This window comes from Camelina sativa, chromosome 9 (assembly GCF_030686135.1).
Source record: "Camelina sativa cultivar CO46 ecotype springtype chromosome 9, ASM3068613v1".
NCBI classification, from domain to species: Eukaryota; Viridiplantae; Streptophyta; class Magnoliopsida; order Brassicales; family Brassicaceae; genus Camelina; species Camelina sativa.
In genome coordinates, this window is record NC_141888.1 from 29,623,442 (window position 1) to 29,643,410 (window position 19,969).

General features: G+C 35.8%; 5 protein-coding genes and 1 non-coding gene across 7 annotated transcripts; 3 read left to right on the forward strand and 3 right to left on the reverse strand.

Annotated features, from left to right (window-relative positions):
- Window positions 1-2,284: 2,284 nt before the first annotated feature.
- On the forward strand, window positions 2,285-4,330 carry LOC104711851 (uncharacterized). Its single transcript, XM_010428622.3, is given in 5 exon segments — window positions 2,285-2,844; window positions 3,420-3,530; window positions 3,818-3,898; window positions 4,016-4,084; window positions 4,086-4,330. Coding segments are annotated over 5 exon segments (555 nt in total). The 5' UTR covers window positions 2,285-2,595; the 3' UTR covers window positions 4,131-4,330.
- Window positions 4,331-5,143: 813 nt separating this feature from the next.
- On the reverse strand, window positions 5,144-7,270 carry LOC104711852 (fructose-bisphosphate aldolase 8, cytosolic). Its single transcript, XM_010428623.2, has 3 exons — window positions 6,911-7,270; window positions 6,287-6,514; window positions 5,144-6,184 (listed from the first exon to the last, which is right to left on the reverse strand). Exons 1-3 carry the CDS (start codon window positions 6,936-6,938, stop codon window positions 5,364-5,366), a joined length of 1,077 nt encoding a protein of 358 aa, XP_010426925.1. The 5' UTR covers window positions 6,939-7,270; the 3' UTR covers window positions 5,144-5,363.
- Window positions 7,271-8,236: 966 nt separating this feature from the next.
- On the reverse strand, window positions 8,237-11,613 carry LOC104711853 (delta(14)-sterol reductase). The gene is made up of 14 exons (XM_019229306.2): window positions 11,446-11,613; window positions 11,144-11,338; window positions 10,919-11,036; window positions 10,748-10,818; window positions 10,588-10,644; window positions 10,381-10,472; window positions 9,999-10,046; window positions 9,734-9,854; window positions 9,601-9,647; window positions 9,428-9,509; window positions 9,199-9,275; window positions 9,006-9,125; window positions 8,818-8,892; window positions 8,237-8,555 (listed from the first exon to the last, which is right to left on the reverse strand). The coding sequence occupies exons 2-14, from the start codon at window positions 11,201-11,203 to the stop codon at window positions 8,402-8,404; spliced, it is 1,122 nt and encodes a 373-aa protein (XP_019084851.1). The 5' UTR covers window positions 11,204-11,338; window positions 11,446-11,613; the 3' UTR covers window positions 8,237-8,401.
- A 1,005-nt stretch (window positions 11,614-12,618) lies between these two features.
- On the forward strand, window positions 12,619-15,446 carry LOC104711854 (CBS domain-containing protein CBSCBSPB3). The gene is made up of 2 exons (XM_010428625.3): window positions 12,619-13,205; window positions 13,420-15,446. Exon 2 carries the CDS (start codon window positions 13,462-13,464, stop codon window positions 15,130-15,132), a length of 1,671 nt encoding a protein of 556 aa, XP_010426927.1. The 5' UTR covers window positions 12,619-13,205; window positions 13,420-13,461; the 3' UTR covers window positions 15,133-15,446.
- A 354-nt stretch (window positions 15,447-15,800) lies between these two features.
- TRNAL-UAA (transfer RNA leucine (anticodon UAA)) lies at window positions 15,801-15,883 on the forward strand. The gene has a single exon. It is a non-coding gene; the product is annotated as a tRNA-Leu (tRNA).
- Window positions 15,884-16,454: 571 nt separating this feature from the next.
- Window positions 16,455-19,695, reverse strand: LOC104711855 (bifunctional enolase 2/transcriptional activator-like). 2 transcript variants are annotated; one of them, XM_087465084.1, is made up of 13 exons: window positions 19,401-19,695; window positions 19,065-19,128; window positions 18,807-18,871; window positions 18,654-18,701; window positions 18,488-18,561; window positions 18,313-18,393; window positions 18,003-18,185; window positions 17,649-17,864; window positions 17,368-17,562; window positions 17,227-17,277; window positions 17,011-17,151; window positions 16,853-16,909; window positions 16,455-16,756 (listed from the first exon to the last, which is right to left on the reverse strand). In XM_087465084.1, the coding sequence occupies exons 5-13, from the start codon at window positions 18,539-18,541 to the stop codon at window positions 16,676-16,678; spliced, it is 1,059 nt and encodes a 352-aa protein (XP_087321210.1). In that variant the 5' UTR covers window positions 18,542-18,561; window positions 18,654-18,701; window positions 18,807-18,871; window positions 19,065-19,128; window positions 19,401-19,695; the 3' UTR covers window positions 16,455-16,675. The 2 variants fall into 2 exon arrangements, with proteins under 2 accessions (XP_087321210.1, XP_010426928.1); XM_010428626.3 differs by having other exon boundaries at window positions 16,480-16,756; window positions 18,638-18,701; window positions 19,401-19,588.
- Window positions 19,696-19,969: the final 274 nt, after the last annotated feature.

The window sequence follows — 19,969 nt, forward strand, 5'->3', positions numbered from 1 at the left end:
TCTCGTTACCATTCCTCGAGGAACTCTGCTTTTTTTTTTGTTGAGGTCCACAGTTAGATGGAACCTACTACCATGAGAATGAGATAATCTCTCAATCCAGACCGTACATCTGTCTGGTCCCCTACCGCCACCGGTTCTTCTCTGTAGCACTAACGAGTACCGATCAATCATCATCATATGCCTTTTGTTTTAGGTAATCATCTCTATGGATTTTTATTTGGAAATCAATTTTTGTTATATATATATATATATATACTGCACTCAATTTGAAAAAAATCCAATCTGTAAAGTGTTTTTGATTGACCTCACTGACTCACAATATGTCCATGAATGAAGAGGACATTGTTGTTGTATGTTAATTACTTACAAAGTGAAACGTTCTTACTTTTTCCAATAAAAAAACATAACCTTTATATATAGATGCATATGTTTGGCTACTGAAATAAAAACAATGCATGTAAGTTTGTTCAGATTAACTAGGCTAGTACAGTAGTACGCAATAGTGGTTGACTACAATATATTACCAAACTACAATCTCTACAAAAAAGTAAATAATGTCTATATTGTAAATTAGGTCAATTTATCTTGATAAGTTTATAGATAGATATATGTCTTTAAACATTTACATACTTTTGTCGATTATAAATACTATGAACAACAATTCACAATTGGTCTTTCCAGTTCAAAATCGTTACTAAATTTCTATTGTTTGCTGGGATTCGGTGAAAACGATGATGAATTCGAATCTTCTGAACAAACGATGATCAACTTACAAAACCAAGAAAAATGCAATAATAAAAATAGTTTAAGAAGAGAAGGTAAAGAGTTGAAAAGAAGTTGATAAATTATTGTACAGCTGCTGCCTTTGGTGTCTCCTTTCTTCCCAACTTTGTGTTTACACCTATCTTTTTCCCCACATCCATTGTTTTCCATTTTCTATTTTGTGTTTAAATATTCCATTTTTTTACACGTATACTAAGGTTTGGACATTGGACTATTATTAAAGATTCACATATGATTCTTTTGCAAATAGATAATGGGAAATTATGAAGTCTGTAAGACTGTAACTATGTTAAGTGGAAAATAAAACAAAGTGTAAATGATTTTTTTCATTGTTTGAGTTGAGATATTGACATATTTTAGCCTTATAATGTATTATTTGTTCTCATGAGAATAATGTCTTTTAATTTTGTTTGCATCTCGAAGCTGTCTCCGGAGTAAGTAGAAAGATTGTGAATGTTATGTTCCTCATATGATTAGGCAGCTTTGGTTGGCATTTTGCTTTTCAATTTTTTTTTTTTGGTTTAAAATAAAAAACAATCTCTTTAATATCTCCACGCATATATGCTTTTCTAAAGCTGTTAGGATTTTTAATAGCATGCAATATGCATATCCATATCAGATCATAGCATAATTTATCGGATTTAGAAAAGAAAATGATAACAACAGATCGCAGTATTATTAGTAATTACCAGTTGTTTGTTTGTCAACATGTATATTACACATCTTTGAATTCGTAGATGGTATGATAAGTTGATAACACAACAATGTCATTATAGACAATATTATTGTGAAGCTGTTATTTACAAATATCTAAAAACATTTTTGGCTTTTGCTTTACAGCCGTCATCTTTTTTTTTTATTTTTTTGAAAGATGGATTCATTTAAAAATTCGCATAGAATGCCAAGTGGCCAAAAGCCAAAAACTATAGAAAAACACCAAAAAAATTTGCATCTACTCTCACAATAAGAAATGTAGGATTCATTCAAGGTTCAAAAAAAGAAAAAAAAAAACATTAAATGATTCCTGAAACTGACCGTTAACATATTAAATGTCAAAAGACCAGACGACAACGATCAATAGTAGTAGTTCAGAATCTTTTATTATAATAATGCAAAAGAAAAAGAGATTACTATACAATTACTCCCTTCTCTAATCATTTTAGCTAAACATTTCTTTAAATTATTAGTTATACATACGTTTAAAAATATCAAACCAAGCTATAATATTTAAAGTTAAGGATTCAAATTCAAAAAAATTCCTCGTATCAATCAATATCTCTCTAACTACATTCTCAAAACTATCCAAACAAACCTCCAAATATATAGGATTAAACCAAATAATTCGCCACCTCCAATTACAAAAGAAAAAACATTATAATTTGAACAAAAAAAGATATGTAAACGACACGTAATTAAAGTATTTGTTGAGAATACGAACTTAACGGATACGTAAAACAAACTCTTATTTTTATTAAAAATCCTAAATACAATAAAATAAAATAAAAGAGAAAGGAACCAAAGTGAGAAGAAGAAGAGGACAGAGGGAAGAAACCTTTTTACCACCACACACAAACACACAACTCACAAACAAACCCACTCTCAAGTCTCAAGTCTCAAGAAGTCCATTTAAAAACCAAACCTTTTTTGCTTAGTTTCATTCCCAAATCAGTAAACATAGGTTTAATCGAAGAACCCCATCGGAATTCCACTGAGGAATTGCGTCAGTCTCGTTCTTGTTGCGGCTTGAGGAATAAGAAGAAGACTACTCTTAACCAAAACAAGAACAAAGAGGAGGAACAAGTCAAATCGAAGATGCAGACTTCTTCGACTACGGAACAACCGCCTCAGCCTCAGAATCAGCAGCAGCAGCAGCAGCTGATGAGTTTGAGTTTTAGTAGTCAGATGTCTAAAGAAGATGAGGAGATGGCTCGTTCTGCTCTCTCTGCTTTTAGGGCTAAAGAGGATGAGATTGAGAAGAGGAAAATGGAAGTTCGTGAAAGGGTTAAGGCTCAGCTTGGTCGTGTTGAGCAAGAGACTCGTCGTCTTGCTAATATCCGCGAGGTTTGCTTTCATTTTTTTTAAGTTTAAACTTTCTAAGATCTCAAAAAAAATTCGAGATTTTGAAGCTCAAATGGTTTGAAATTTACACTCATGCAGTTTTGGTTGTGTTTATGTTTGCTGTCATTTGAATTTTTGGTTCTGTTTCTACAATTTTAGAAGATTAGGGTTTTAAAGATGTGACAAATTGTGGATTTTGGACTCAGGGGTTAGGCAAAATTGATTTTTTTTTTTTTTTATAATTACCCTTTTAGTAAAAAAAATTCAACTTGGAAGATTTGATGATCTGAGATTGATTTATAAACATAACTGGTTTATCTTGGAATGCGAATTGGGTCATAAATTATGATTTCACTTTCTAAATTGTATATCTTATAAGCAGATGGTTTTGCATGTACTCAATTTGTTTTGCTGTTGAGTGAATTTGGTTTGTTTTATATCACATAGTGAAGAAGTAAGTAAGTCTGTTCATTTGTGAAATCTCTAGGCTTTGTGGACATGAACTTCTGCTTTTTGTAGTTTGTTTTATGAGTTCTTTTCTCAGGAAAGGGTTTAATGATCATGTTTTTTTATTTCAGGAGCTTGAATCTATGGCAGATCCAATGAGGAAGGAAGTTAATTGGGTGCGTAAGAAGATTGATAGTGTCAACAAAGAACTCAAACCATTAGGCTCTACAGTTCAAAAGAAGGTATATATACTTTTCAAGATCAGTTGTTTCATTCGATTACCCGATTAAAGTATGTCTAACAACCGGTTGCTATAAAAAGTTTTGGTCTTTTACCCAACCCAAACTCAATCCTAAATGTCAACTGTATAGGTTTTTAGGTTGTTATGGTGTTGACAAAAAGATTTGATTTTGCAAGATTTGGGTTCACAAAAGTCAATATTTTAGGACTTGTTTAGGTATTTGCTTCTTGATTCAATAAACAAACCCAAAAGCTTATGTTTTTGTGTTGTGTGATGATATGAAAACAGGAAAGGGAATACAAAGAAGCATTGGATACATTCAATGAGAAGAATCGTGAGAAAGTTCAACTGATCACCAAGCTAATGGAGGTTAGTTTCGAATTCTCGAGTTATTATTTAGCTGAAGTTTTTATTGTTTTCGCGCTTATTAACCTTAATGGTTTGTGTTCTGTTTTCTTTAATTTTCTCCCTGGGGAGATGGGACAGTTGGTTGGAGAAAGCGAGAAGCTGAGGTTGAAGAAGCTTGAGGAGCTAAGCAAGAGCATTGACACCGAGTGATAAGCTTATCTCACAAGACAAGACCAAACAAGTCAAGAACTAATTTGGGTTTAGGGTTATATGGTTTTATTTTGTGTATTTATTCTATTTTATTTTTTACATTTTGGAATGTTTGCTTAGTTTTTGGGTGTTTTAGTTTTTTGTTTTTTTGGCTTATGATTTGTGGGTTGATTTGTAAAATTATGATGGGTTTCTCGTGTTTTTGATTAACCATTAGTAGGGAAGGGAACTGGGATTAGGCTACTGAATGCTAAACGGTTTGTAAGTTTGAATTTATTTATTTTGTTTTTTCTTTTGAATATTATTTTATTTTTTAGCTTTATTTTAATTTCATTTCCCCCCAAACTATGTTTAGCTTTTATGATAAAGTAGCCTCTTGCCGTCAAGAGCGTGTATGGTGCTTTTGAAATTGTCTCTTGTCTAAGCAAATCATGACTCTTGCTTGACCCACACAAGACACATTAGACTCGATAAATTCAGGGTTTAAACATTTTCCAATTATTGTATATCAAAGATATTTACGAACCTCCCTTAACTTTTGTATGAAATGTAAAACAAATATATTTTTGTAAAACAAAAAGGAAAACAAATTCCATCATTTACTGATATTTTGTTGTGCTCTTCAAGTATTTCCATTATCTTATCTTTCTATCAGATTATTCCATTGAGCTGGTAAGATTCGATCCTACAAACACATCAATGTGCTAATCTATATATACTACCAAACTATTTGGTATTATATGATCTGGAAAGCAAATGCTTTTATGATATTTAGTGGAGATATAATTATTTGAACAGCATGCACAAATTTTTTTAGGCCCATATTATAAACGGATATAAACATTTTTAGCTGTTTTCTTTTGATTAGCTTTTTGAATGAAAACACTGGTAAGACAGTGTGGAAAGAAAAGAGTAATTATTCTGTAGGGAGATGTCATGTTCTTGAATGAAGAAGTTTTAAGATGATACTATAATTTAGGCTTAATAAGTTGGAGAATGATCATTAACTGATTTTTTAAAATCCCCAAAAGAGGTCTTTCAAGGCTCAACAGAAAATAACCTCAAATGGCTTTTTTATTTGGGCGTGTTATAAAACACTCAAATCTAAATAACACAAACCCAACCAAAATCAAAACACAAATCCAAAAGGAAATCGAAGGAAAAAAAGAAACACCTTTAATCCGATAATGTCAAAGTAGAAAAACGAAAAAAAAAACCCTAGAAATATATCCAGGAAGATGACAAAACGTCACAAACTCCAAACCATGGACGATGCTCAGTACTTGTAATCCTTCACGTGAAGGCTCTCAGCTGCTCCATCACCAAGCTTGGCGTCACCCTTGTAGGTTCCAAGAGTGGCTTCTGAGTTAGCCTTGCACCTCACATACAAAGCCTCTTGAGCTGCCTTGACATTCTCCTCTTTGCCTGCCCATGTCTTCAAGGTAGACTGCTGCAACGCACGTCCGAAAGAGAAAGACAATGACCATGGCTTCTTGGTCTTCAACTGGTTCATTGCGTTCAAGTTCTTGGTAGCTTCTTCCTCGCTCTGTCCACCAGATAAGAAGACGATGGCTGGAACAGCTGCTGGGACGGTTCTCTGAAGGGCACGGACGGTGTGCTCAGCAATGACTTCAGGTGAAACCTTGGGGCTGTCTGATCCTGGTGTAACCATATTAGGCTTCAAGAGGGTTCCCTCGAGCAAAACGTGGTGGTCGCTAAGAGCCTTGTAGCAAGCTGCAAGAACACGCTCAGTCACGGCAGCACACTTCTGGATGTCATGGGATCCATCAACAAGGATCTCAGGCTCAACGATTGGTACAAGACCGTTCTCCTGGCAGATAACAGCGTATCTAGCTAATCCATAAGCGTTCTCATGGATGGATAGCTCAGATGGCTCGTTCTCGCCGATCTTGAGGACTGCACGCCACTTGGCGAAACGAGCACCAGCTTCGTAGTACTTCTTGCAACGGTCACCAAGACCGTCAAGACCTTGAGTGGTGGTCTCACCGTTAGTTCCAGCAAGCTCAACGGTACCCTTGTCAACCTTGATACCTGGAAGAACTCCTCCTTCCTTCAAGATATCAACGAAAAGCTTGCCTGTAACAAAGAGTCATCACCATCATCAATAAGAAACAATCACAAGCAAGAATATAACAATCATAATAGAAAACATAGAGAATAAAGAGATTGAGTTAATACCATCGGAACTCTTTTGGTAGAGAGTCTCCTCGAAGAGGATGACACCGCTGAGGCATGGGAGAGCACCAGGGGCGGTGAAGAGAAGCTCACGAAGGTTACGTCTGTTGGTCTCAACGTTCTCGACGTTGATGCTAGCAAGACGCTTTCCGATGGTACCGGTTGACTCATCAGCAGCCAAAATACCTTTTCCAGGTGTGCCGATGTAGGCAGCGTTGGCGATCAACTCATCTACATATGTTCCAAACACACATAAACAATCAATCACACCATAAGAGACATCAACTGTAAATCAATCTAAAAAGCTTCAGATCGTGAATACTGGATTAGATCCGTTCCTGAACTATATAACAGATCGATAAAACGAAGAAAAAAATCCGAACGAGTCTACAACTGATGAGAACAGAATCAGATCTACGCTAGTTTTTAGCCATGGAAATCATCGACAGATCCAATTCAACTCTAAAAACAAGCTAAGCTCAAGAATAAACCAGATCTAGACTATTAAACACGCTTAACAAGAAGCAAAACAAGAGATCTAAAGGTTTTCAGGAATCGAGTCAGATTCACGAATCTAGAAACACCTAATCGCTACGAAAGTATAAGAAGGAGGGAGAGAGATAGTACCGGCGAATTTGCTGGTGAAGGCAGACATGGTTGGACGACGGAAAGATCGAGAAATCAGAGAGAAATTAAAAAGAGAGAAGCGGAAGAAGGCAGACGAATGGTGGACCAGTAGAGGAAAAGGGCTCGGGTTTTTATAGCTGCGGATCCCTCTCTATTGGTTGGTGAGAAATGTTAATTTCAAGGGTCAGATCTTTGCATGTTCCCCAAGAAATTGCTTTTACAGCCGTTGGATCTTCACATGGTTTTTTGTTAAGTGGTAGTTTTGGTTAATCTTTGTTCTACCCCTTTGTTAGCGTGGATTCAAAGCAAATTAGCTAAGGGTAATTTGGGAACTTCGGGTTTTAATTTAAGGAATAGCATGACTACAGCCTCATTACGGCCCAAACCGCCCGACGAATTATATAATTTAGTTTAATGATTATTTTAATCAGTATAAACACTTAATAGTTGACTACGAATCTCTATAGAATATTCTTTTATTGAGAAATGCTATGTGTTTCTAGATTCACAATAAAAAGTGTGACTTTGATATCACCGAACATTATAGATCTGAGATGTAGATGGAGACACATAACCGTAAAACAGCTGCGACTCTTCAAATCCATGAATCATCAAGAAACTATCAAAGTCTTTTTGCTTTCTACCGACACATGTTGTAGTCTAGAAGTTTTTTTTGATCTTGTTGTTACATTTTGAAGTTTTGAAGGTGTCTTTTAGGATCGTCAATGGTTTTTTTTTTTTAATCGATCTTTTTAAATAATTATAAAATTATACATCTTTACTTTATTATAACGAATTAGGGGACTTTGACTCGTATTTCAGCATTTTTTTAATATGTGTATATAATTTTTTATAATAAAGCTCGTTGACAAATAAATTTTAAAAAACTCTATGATCTACTAAAAACTAAAAAGTAATATATGATTATAAATGGAAAACAACTGTTACGATATTCCATACTATTATTTAAGAAAAAATAATGATATAGGATAGGAAATACATTTTATTTGAAGAAGAAAATAGGGGGAACAAAGGAAACAATATCCTTTACCAAAAAAAAAAGGAAACAAATATACCAAAAGGGATGTATGTGGATATTTTTAGGTGGTCCATTCAACTTTGTAATCGTCAATATCTATTTTTGTGAATTTTTTTCCATTTCCTCCAATAAACATATTCAGCAACGTTCAACATCAATTTGTTCCTGTATTAGTCATTTTCTATTTCCATCATGACATTTAACATCAAACAAATTGTTTTCTTCTGTAAATCTATGGAGTCCGGTTTTAAAACAAGCCAAAAAAAATCAGAAAATGCTGCTACCAATGATAAATGATAATGACTGAAGTAGAATTCTCAAACGTGTCAATCAAGCATTTCTAAAGGGCCATAATGGGATCTTCTCAAGTCCATACATTTGAAAACAAGATGATGAAAGAATAAGACACAAGAGGGTGAATCTGAACTGAGAGGATTCGTGACATGGCACATCTAATACACGTAAGGAAGTATTCTCCAGGGGACTAGTCTAAGATACTCTGCCCATATCTCCTTGTACTTCTCTGCGCATCTAACCTCGTCTCTTCGTTCTCTCCATATCAACAGTATCAGAAGATATGTTGGGTAGAAATATGGAACTGGAGAACTGAGAATATACGAAAGACAACATCATACAAACACCTTTGGAAAAATGAACTTGAAAGCTTTGGAAAGTTCAAATAGTGGAGTTAGAGAATCTCAGACACTTATCAATCAATTATATTAGGTTCAAGATAATAATCATCTTTAATCTTGTAGCCAAATCGATGTTTGGGGATAACATTCTTAACGTTAAAAGTTTTTGATACTGGTATTAGTTTCTACATGACTTTGGTAGTCGTAAGATAAACTCAAGCAGAAAAAGTTACCTTATTCCACAGGGCAAACTGAAGGAGAGAGCAAGCATCAAGTCGCCAAGGTAATTACAGTGCCTTGCAATTCCCCTGTAATATATTATAAAAAACAGCGGAACTTTCACTTCTCCGCATGATGAACAATCAAAGACAGAGATGGCGGAACCAAACAAAGAAACAAGAGAGATATAAAAAGATCATACCAATAGCCTGAAGCCAGTAACTTTCCACCAACTACCACTGGAGGCTTGCCCCATATAGGCGTTTTTGGGTTCTTCTTAAAGATATGTTTTTGTTTGTTAGCCCCTCGAAAAACCAAGTACCTGCCGAAACAGAAATTGTGGGTTTCTTAGTGTAGTTTAAGAATGTAAAATAACCCAATGACTCAGAACTTACCCTATCACGAAGACAAGGCAATTGGCTACAATAGCAGGAACTGTAAGTTCTACTTTGTTGTGCAAAAGCCACCAGCCCTGTACCAAAGAGAAGATAATCCAGTCACAGAATGATCAATTATTCAAGAACGATATTGTTTCCGAGAATAATTGTAACATGCCAGGAAGATACTGTCAATAAGACAAGTTAAGTACGTCTTGTTTGTGTTCAAAAGTTCACAGTTACATGCCTGAATGCTAAAAGTGAAAGGAATCCATAAGAGATCTCCAAACACTAGCATGAAGCCCAGTCTCTCTGCAATTATGTCCCACCTGAAAACAGTAAATTCAGAGTAAATGTAATAATGGAAATGTTCATATTTTAGTAAGAAAAAAGTGTTTCCTTAACACCCCATGAACTTACGTAGAGGTCATGTATTCTTCATGAACAAAGTAGTCCAATATATATAACTGCAATTATAAAAGTAATCAAAACTAACAAAACGTAAATAATCAGAACTTCAGGAAGCAGGAGTTGTAAGTAAACCCAAATTTACCGCACAGAAGATCTGGTAAAGAATCATCGACTGACTCAGTGAACTATCCTGCACACTTTTTGCCAGAATAGAGAGATTGATAAGCAGCCATCCCATCATCCCGGCTCTGACAAAGAAAAACCTACACAAGGAGTAATTCCCATCATCATAAACATACCTTACTGTAGATAGATTATTAAACTGCTACTCAATATGAGTACTGAGCAAACTGAGCAATGTGCAGCCCGGGATGACAAATAGAAGAAAAAACGGAAAGATGGATTACTTGAGATCGATGCTCATAAACTGAGGATTCAGCTGAATTCCAAACCACCTATCACACGAAACAAACTAGATGAGGAAAAAATTGAAGCTGTTGTTTGGAAAAAACAAGTAAACACAGAAACCAGAACTTTAAGTTTCAGTAGAAAAAAGTCGAAAAGCTAAGTCACTGCTTAATAGAATTAACGTGGAAGCAACAACCGTTCAAGAAGAAATTACTCAACATTCTACAAGGTTCTACAGAATCATCATGTCCAAATCGTTGTCGCAAACTCTATATAGTACCAGAGTACATATTCTTAGCTTTTCTCTGGCAGGAATCAAAATAAATAACTTTAAACTACGTTTTATGGGACAAGAAAGGAGTAGATATCAAAATGTATTACCAGTCATGTACAAGATTTCCTGAGACATGAGGCTTTAGGGAAGAACTCTTATCCGAGGAACTTCTCCCAGTAATATACAATACTAGTGTCACCTGACAATATTAAGAAAAAATGGAGATTACACACTACACCACCCAAGAGAAAATCTGATCCTGTGGTAAATAAGACTAAAACAAAGACAACCTCAATTAGGATTGATCATCTTACCAAAACACAGAAAATAAAAGTAGCAGAGAGTAACTCAAGTCCTCTATCGGCAACCACCTGCAAAACATCTCAATGGTATGAATACAAGAAAGTTCCAATCTCAACTCACTCATTCGGATTCATAGAAACACACAGTTTCGATCTTGGTAACTACACTTACAAGAGGTGATACAATGCCAAGTTTTGCACAGATTCCCAAAATAGCGACCAACAATGTTAACGCCAATAGACCTGTAAATAAATGTTTAGGGGAAATTAACAAAAATAGTGAAAATAAAGAAGTTTCGAGATCACATAATTACAGAGAGACTAAAGTCAAATCAAATTAAACCATTGCATCGGTAACGAAGTTGAGAGCCATCAGATAAAAGAACGCCGCGAATAACTTTCCCGGGGAGAATTTCACCGGCGACGGCCAAGTAAACGAAGTAGAACACCAGCACATAAACCTAAAATCTCGGAACGGAATTAAAACAGAAATTAATCAAAATCGAAAACAAAAATCACAAGAAACAAATTGCGACATTGAAATCGAAAGCGATGAGAGACAGCTCACAGATTGCGATGATGGAATAAGAGATGGTAGAAGAACACCGAGATCCATATCTAGGAGCATTAGCAGATGAATGATATCAAAGTAGAAAGATGAAGAAGCATTCGAAATCGTTTGTATCGCCCTCTTCGCTTTGTTTTTAGTTTCAAGTATTTTTTTTAGTGGGAAGCTCGTGGACTCTTCTGATCAGCTCTCTCACTTGTGTGATTCGGGTAGGGGGAAATTATCAAAAAGAAACCTTAAACTCTTCATTTATTACGAATAAAGCCTAAAACTAATAAATGTCTCGAACCAAAAAAACCAACCTGAACCTAATGGCTAATGTGGGCTGGCCTGGCCTGGCCTAGCCCGCCTCAGTTAAGTCCATGGCCCTGATTGTTTATTTTTGTTTTCTTTTGTTAAACCATCTCAGCCGAGTTCCAAATTTGATGATTGAATATCATCATCTCGTTTCTGCAACTTCCAAATGTGCCAAAGAAGCCAAATAAAAAGATGAGAGTGCTAGGTACACTTTACAGTTAAGGGATGACAACGATTATTAGATGATTTTCTTTTCCTTTAAGATTACTTTTATGCATTACGTAAAAAAGCTAATACTATATCGAAGAAAAATAAACTGAATATATTATACTATGTGAAATAGGTAAAAAAAAAAAAAAAAATTTTGCATTAAACGTACATTAAAAATCTTCACATATCAAATTTCACAATATTTTTTCTTTTTCTTTTTTCCAAATTTGGTTTGATGTATTTGGTAAACTATTAAAAGAAAAAATTACATGTTGCCATTGGGTTTAGCAGATGGTTACATGAACTCTTTGACTCTGAGATACTCTCTCTTCCTCTCTTCAAACTTGGGTTTTGTTCACCCTTAATGGCTAAAGTGTTAAAGCCTATTTTTTGGAGGATTAAGTTGATTATGTTTAAATCACTTTCCCTTAATAGCTTTTGAGTTTTGATCGGTCTACAAAGCTGCATTTTGTAATCCTTTCTAATATGAATGGAATATCCATATAATAAAAAGAAAAAAACAAAGAGTTGCAGCAAAGAAGAGTGGGTCCAGTTGACCAAAGAAGCAACTTGCGTGCATCAATAATTTTTTTTTGTTTTCTTTCATTATTTGACCATTTTTTTCGTGTAACCCACACAAATCTTTATCCGAAGATTTCGATTATAAATTTTGTATTTTCAGTTTTAGGAATTATGATTTGGGATATGAATAGAGTTTTTTAAAGATTTAAATGTTATATAAAATTAAGATTTTGTTAAAGTTTAGTGTTATTAGTTTGTGGTTTATAAAAAAATATTTAAATTTGGATTATTGCATTAAAATTTTTATAAATTATTAAAAAAAGTTGTTATTGAATTAAAACAAAAGAATCTAGAATTGTTAATAATTTTAATTATTATGTTATTGGTTCATGATTTTATACACTTTATTCACAATATAAAGTCTTGAAAAGTATCACAAAAATAAAGAGATTGTTTGGAACATCTTACAAAATTTTAGAAAACTAATGAACAAAACTATATAGTCTCTCTAGCTGTTTTTAAAAATAGTTCACTTATTTATTTTGTTGATTTTGTTTTATTTTTTTCTTTTTTTTTGTACTGATTTTGTTGAATTCTTCCAAATTTTTTATAAATTAAAGAATTTAGAGGAACACCTATTTTAGAGGACATAATAATACATACAAGAGATAAATAAATGTTTTTTTATTGTTTTAAATGCTGGTGATTCAAATTTCATACTTTTGAAAAAGAAAGGGTAAAGTTATGGACATTTTTATGAGACAACATTAAATTCCCGGGTTGTTACTTTGGTTTTACGGATCTTTTTTTATATAGAAACTTCATTCATTTTACATTTCTATGATAAGTCGTCCATTAAATTATCAAAAAAGAAAGACACAAAGACGAAGGTGGTGAGGCGAACCACCACACACACGGAATCAAAAGAACAGCCAATGAAAACTCGATAAATGGCTGAACACAATTGTTAAGAGCCGTTTGTTTTGTTTTTGTTAACAAAATTGCTCCAGAGAGAAGAGGTTGAAGAAGAAAGGTAAACCCTAAAATCCTAATCTTCTACTCATATCCTAGGGTTTTCAAGTTTTTATCATTTCCCTTAACTCGTCTCTTAAATTTGAATCCTTTTATGCGTCGGATCCTCAGAACAAATCGTGTTTATTGTGAAATTAGGTTTTATTCAGATTTGTTGTGCTTAGATAAAAATTTCGACGATGTTTGAATTTAAAGGTTGAATTTTTAATTCGCAGAACAAGTTTGATTTCAAAAGGAATCATTTTTTGACGGAATCTATGAGTACTCAAGCGACGGGTCCGTCTTCAACATCAGGGAGAAGAAACACTACCTCTAGTGTACGCCGTGGACCACCACCTTCGAAGAAACCAGTCCAATCAGAGAACGGAAGCGTTAATGGGGGGAACACCTCTAAACCCAATTCACCTCCTCCTCAACCTCAAGCTTCTTCTAATGGAGAGAGAACTGTGAAGAAGCTTCGTTTATCGAAAGCTCTTACTATCCCTGAAGGAACCACTGTTTATGATGCTTGTAGAAGGATGGCTGCTAGGCGTGTTGACGCTTGTTTGTTGACTGATTCAAGTGCGCTTCTCTCCGGGATTGTTACTGACAAAGATGTAGCTACAAGAGTGATTGCTGAAGGGTTGAGACCTGATCAAACTTTGGTCTCTAAAGTTATGACTAGGAATCCTATTTTTGTTACTTCTGATTCTTTGGCGCTTGAAGCTCTTCAGAAGATGGTTCAAGGGAAATTTAGGCACTTGCCTGTTGTTGAGAACGGTGAAGTCATTGCTTTGTTGGATATCACAAAGTGTTTATACGATGCGATTTCGAGGATGGAGAAAGCTGCAGAGCAAGGTAGCGCTTTAGCAGCTGCAGTGGAAGGTGTAGAGAAGCAATGGGGAAGCGGGTACTCTGCGCCGTATGCTTTTATTGAAACCTTGAGGGAGAGAATGTTTAAGCCAGCCTTGTCAACGATTATCACAGAGAATTCAAAGGTTGCACTTGTAGCACCATCAGATCCTGTTTATGTTGCTGCTAAAAAGATGCGGGATTTGCGGGTTAACTCTGTTATCATTTCTGTTGGGAACAAAATCTATGGAATCTTGACTTCAAAGGACATTCTCATGCGAGTGGTGGCACAGAATTTATCTCCTGAACTGACTCTTGTCGAGAAGGTTATGACTCCGAACCCCGAATGTGCATCGCTAGAGACAACGATTCTTGATGCGTTGCATATAATGCATGATGGGAAGTTTCTGCATCTTCCGATAATAGACAAAGATGGAACCGCTGCAGCTTGTGTAGACGTTCTTCAGATTACTCACGCAGCTATTTCGATGGTTGAGAACAGTTCTGGAGCTGTGAATGATATGGCTAACACGATGATGCAGAAGTTTTGGGATTCAGCTCTTGCTTTAGAGCCACCTGATGATTCCGACACTCAAAGCGAAATGTCAGCGATGATGCATCATTCAGATATTGGGAAGCTCAGTTCTTACCCATCTCTAGGACTTGGGAACTCGTTTTCATTCAAATTCGAAGACCTTAAGGGCCGTGTACATCGGTTTACTTCCGCAGCTGAAAACCTAGAGGAGCTGATGGGTATTGTGATGCAAAGAATAGGCAGCGAGAACAACAGTGTGGAACAACGGCCTCAGATTATATATGAGGATGATGAAGGTGATAAGGTTTTGATTACATCGGATAGTGATTTGGTTGGTGCTGTTACGCTTGCTAGGTCTACAGGACAAAAGGTTTTGAGGCTGCATCTGGACTTCACCGAGTCATCAAGGAGCTTGAGCTCAGAAACCATTCAACTCAAGAAAGAGGATTCTCGAGATAGAGGAAGCGGATTGGTTTCATGGCGTGGTGGTGTGGTGGTTACAGGAGCTGTTGTCCTAACAAGCATAGCCGTAGTTGTTTACTTGAAACGTTCAAAGATCTGAATTTTTGCTGAAGCTTAACTGTTTGGGAGGCAAAACAAAAACACACTCTTTTTCTTCTTTTTTTGGTAAGTTTTATACAAGTTGTCTCATTTGTCTTTTGGGTTTACATTGTTTTTGCTGATGCAAAAAAAAAAACAAAATTTATTTCCTAAGATAGTTTAAATTAATGGGGAAAAACCCTATGAAGAAGAGAGTATTACATTTGACAGAGTTTATGTTAAAACCTCTGAAACAGAGAAGATAAAACCAAGACATGTTGTTCCACTGCAATTTCTGGTATTTGATCTAATTGAAAGTATGTATTTGCTTCTGTCCTCGTGGATGTGTTTGTGTCATAATCTTACTTACCCAGAGCGATTGTTGTGTGGATACGAGGAACAGAGTGTGATCTATCAATTGTCCTGCTGATTTTGTGGTTAACCTTTTGATACAATATTCTGAGGCATAGCTACATACACATTGTCACTTGTGATCTGTGGATATGTGGTGTAGTTATATTTGCATATTACGCAAACCAACAAAGAAATCACAATCTCGAGACAAGGACATTATCATTCATTATGTGAGAGGTAAGAAACGTACAGGTTGAAATGAGTCGAGGAAAACAAGTTTGTTTATTTCATCTAGGCTATATATATATATATATGAGTGGCTGAGATAACAGAGTAGCAGGTTTGCCCGAGAGGTTAAGGGGGAAGACTTAAGTTCTTCTGCACATAAGTGCGCGTGGGTTCGAACCCCACAGCCTGCATTTTATTCTTATCACAGATAGAAACACTTATTTACTCTTTTTTTTTTTTTTTTTTTTTCTTTTCCAATTAGCATTATCAAAATAGGAAATTAGTCTTTAATTTTTGAAATTAATTAGTTACTTTATATAATAGGTATTTCCTTTCCAGCAATTACGTTACTAGCTTATCAATTAGTTATTTTAGTCAACTTTCTTTGTGAGACAGTTGGCAATTTTACACCAACAAAAATGTCATGCTAATCCTTGGAGACATCTCAGGACACTTGGGGTTCATTAGGGATTTACGATTTTTGAAATCGAGAGATCGCTACTATTTTCTCCTAGTACAGCCTCAATAGTCAATACCCAATAAAGGAACTAAATGGTAGTGTAGATACAGTACGGCTTTGGGCTAGCTTATCAGCTGGAGGAGACCCTATCTATGAATGCGGTAGTGAAGAGCTTAGTACCGATGATACGGTTTCTGATTCCGATTCTGAGGACAACTAGTCGAAACTATGGACTCTGATTTACGTTAGATTGTGTAATATCTATCAAAGAGACATGTGACCATGTGAATAGAAACACGAGATAACAAAACAAAAACACTAACATTAATATAAAGTAAGGCTACTGTATTTTGAAAAGGCAGAGCTCACATGAAATCCACACACACTCTTGTTTTCTCTTCTCTACCAAAAAGTAGAACCAAACCAATTCAGCTGAGACACAAATACTTTATTTAGCTTTTATAAAAACCTCAAGTACAGTATTAATTAAACTCTCAGCTTTGTTTCGAGTCTCTGTCTCTCTCTAGTATGGCTCCACGGGCTTGCGGAAGTTGGCTCCTGCATACACTGCCTCTGCTCCAAGCTCTTCTTCAATTCGCAATAGCTACATTCATCATATCCCAATCATTATTCATCAGTTCGATAACTCTATTAGCGTGATCTTTATCAATCAAAAAATCAAAACATGTTGTTACTAAACCTGGTTGTATTTTGCAAGACGCTCTGATCTGCATGGAGCTCCGGTCTTGATTTGTCCCTGTTATATAGCAACATCATAAAGAGACTCGATATCATGATATAATATGTACAAGATAAAAATGGAAGGTTTCTTCAATATATTGTAAGGTTCTGACTTACGGTTGACAAACCAACGGATAAGTCAGCAATGAAGGTGTCCTCGGTCTCTCCACTACGATGGCTGGCCATCACTCCCCAACCAGCTCTCTTTGACATCTTAACTGCCTCGATACTCTCGGTCACAGATCCAATTTGGTTAACCTGTTTGTTCATGCACAAGGAGTTACTAACAATATTCAAAGGAACTGAAGAGTACTTTGTGGGTGAGTATGTTACCTTCAAAAGAAGAGCATTGCAAGACTTTTCCTTGATTGCCTTCTCAACCCTCTGCATACGTATGAGAGTGTTAGAGACGTAAGAATGTTGAGTAATATATAAAGAAAGGTCTAAGGACACTCTTGATTAACAATGGAAGACCTTGGGGTTGGTGACCAACAGATCATCACCGACAATTTGAACTTTCTCGCCACACTCAGCGGTCATTTTAGCGTAGTGCTCCCAATCATCTTGGTCAAATGGGTCTTCAATGGAAACAATTGGGTACTCTGAAACGAATGACTTGTACAAGTCCTTTAGAGCATCTCCAGAAATTTTCTGAGAACCATCATTGTTCTACAAATACAAAAACAGAGCAGGGGATAGATATTGAGAGCATTGTTCTTGATTTCTTCTCAAGTAAAGAAAATGTTTGTGATCACCTCTTCTTTGAAGTTCAAGTCGTATTTCTTGTCTGATGAGTAGAACTCAGATGCAGCAACATCCATTCCAATGACAACCTTGCCAGTGTATCCAGCCTTCTCGATGGCAGTCTTGAGCAGTTCTAGACCTTCCTTGTTCTCCTGAATATTTGGTGCAAAGCCACCTTCATCACCAACGTTTGTTGCATCCTGGCCGTACTTCTTCTTAATCACAGACTGAAAAAAGAGCCAGAAGAGTGAATTAGTCACATAAAAGAAATGTGAGACAAGTCATGTTAACCCCAAGGGATCAATCAGTATTAAGGAGTAACAACAAAAGACATGTTATTTCACCAAAATGATGCATGATTTTACCTTCAAGTTGTGGTAGACTTCCACACCCATTTTCATGGCTTCCGTGAAGGATGAAGCTCCAACAGGGAGAATCATGAACTCCTGCATTGCAAGCTTGTTTCCTGCATGCGATCCACCGTTGATGACATTGAAGGCAGGAACTGGCAGCACAATCTTTGGGTTACCAGCAAGATTGGCAATGTGCTGCACGAGAATACAAAAGAAAATCAAAAAGAGTTGAGATGATCTTGTACTATAAAACAAAGTGGCAATGTATTGTTTTGTGCTATCGGTTACAAGAAACCAGTTATTTAGTGCAAGATGATCAAACCTTGTAGAGAGGAATTCCATTGACAACAGCGCCAGCCTTGCAGACGGCGAGAGAAACAGCAAGAATTGCATTGGCGCCGAGCTGTAAGAAAACACAAGAAGGAAGCTAAGCTAAGATCATCTGTCAATATTTTAATAAGTGAATCCACAAAACAAGAAGTATTCTAATAAAGCACCTTTTGCTTGCACCATCCCCACTCATTTTGGGTACCATCAAGTTCGTGAACCATGTAGTTGTCAATAGCAGTCCCTGCAACAAGCCAAAACACACACAAATCTTGAGAAAGTGAATCACATGAGAAACTTTTGATGTAAAAAGGGTTTAATTAACAGGGGCGTCACCTTGCCAATCAATGCCGGACCAATGATTGAGTTAACATTTCCAACAGCCTATAGACACCAATAAAGAAAACATGTCACCGCCTCCTTCACATAAACATTTTGTTCTGTTCGAAAACAACACCATAATAACGAACAATCACCACATTCTCTCACCTTTGAGACACCTTTGCCAAGGTAGTCTGATCCTCCATCCCTCAGCTCAAGAGCCTCGTATATTCCTATGCAAGAGGTTACAATAATAAGTATATAGACCCGAAAAAAAATAAAGAGAACCACTATGTAATAATCTAACCAAACATATATGTCGACTACATAAGACAAAAATAACGAATAACAAGAACCTACAGTGAGTTCTACCTGATAAGCAGATCATAATATTTAAGAAATAATTAAAATAAAAAAACAGCATACCAGTGGAAGCTCCACTAGGAACAGCAGCTCTGACCTTAACGCCGGTGGATGTGTGGACATCGACCTAGATCATTAAACAGATAAACCCCATAATCAGTTTTCGAATCAAATCGGTGAAAAGCTAATCAAAACCGTGTGATCCGTTACAAAAAATAGATTAAACATTGATCATCCATATCACTCACAACGCAATCTTTGTTGCCAAAAAAAAAAAAAAACAGAGCGATCGATGGACAGAGAAAACATAATCTATTCAAATAGTCATCGTCTAAACGGATCTATCTACGAGAGAAGTAATTCAAAGGAAGCTAAAAAAAAAAAAAAAAAAAAACAAACCTCGACGGTAGGGTTTCCACGGCTATCAAAGATCTGCCTAGCTTTCACAACAGTGATAGTAGCCATTTGTTCGATTAGATCTTATACAGACAGAACCTTTTGATCAAGAACACTGAACACTTGTCGAAGCTTTGGTTTTACACTTTACACTAAATGTGATTCTTTAGGCTTTAGCTTCGTATATATATATATTGCCGTCGGATTAAAACTATTAATCGTCGTACGATCTTATAAAATAAAATATAAATGGAAAAACGTTAAAACGGTGCGTCGCAACTCGCAAGCAACACGCCTTGGCTATGCTCTCTTGCTCTAATAATGATACGAGTACGACTTTGGGGAAATTAGCTGGACACTAGAACAAGTAATAATTAACTAATAAAGGGAACTAAATATTTATTCCATCATATAGTAATATATATTGAATGTGCATAGACTATGAGTCATTTATGTTTTAATTAAATTAGAACGAATTTGACTAGCTTATACCTTATAGTATAAAATTACAAGCTCCATGATCATTGATGATGTAATTTTAGAATCTTAACCACAAAACCAAGTGCATTGCA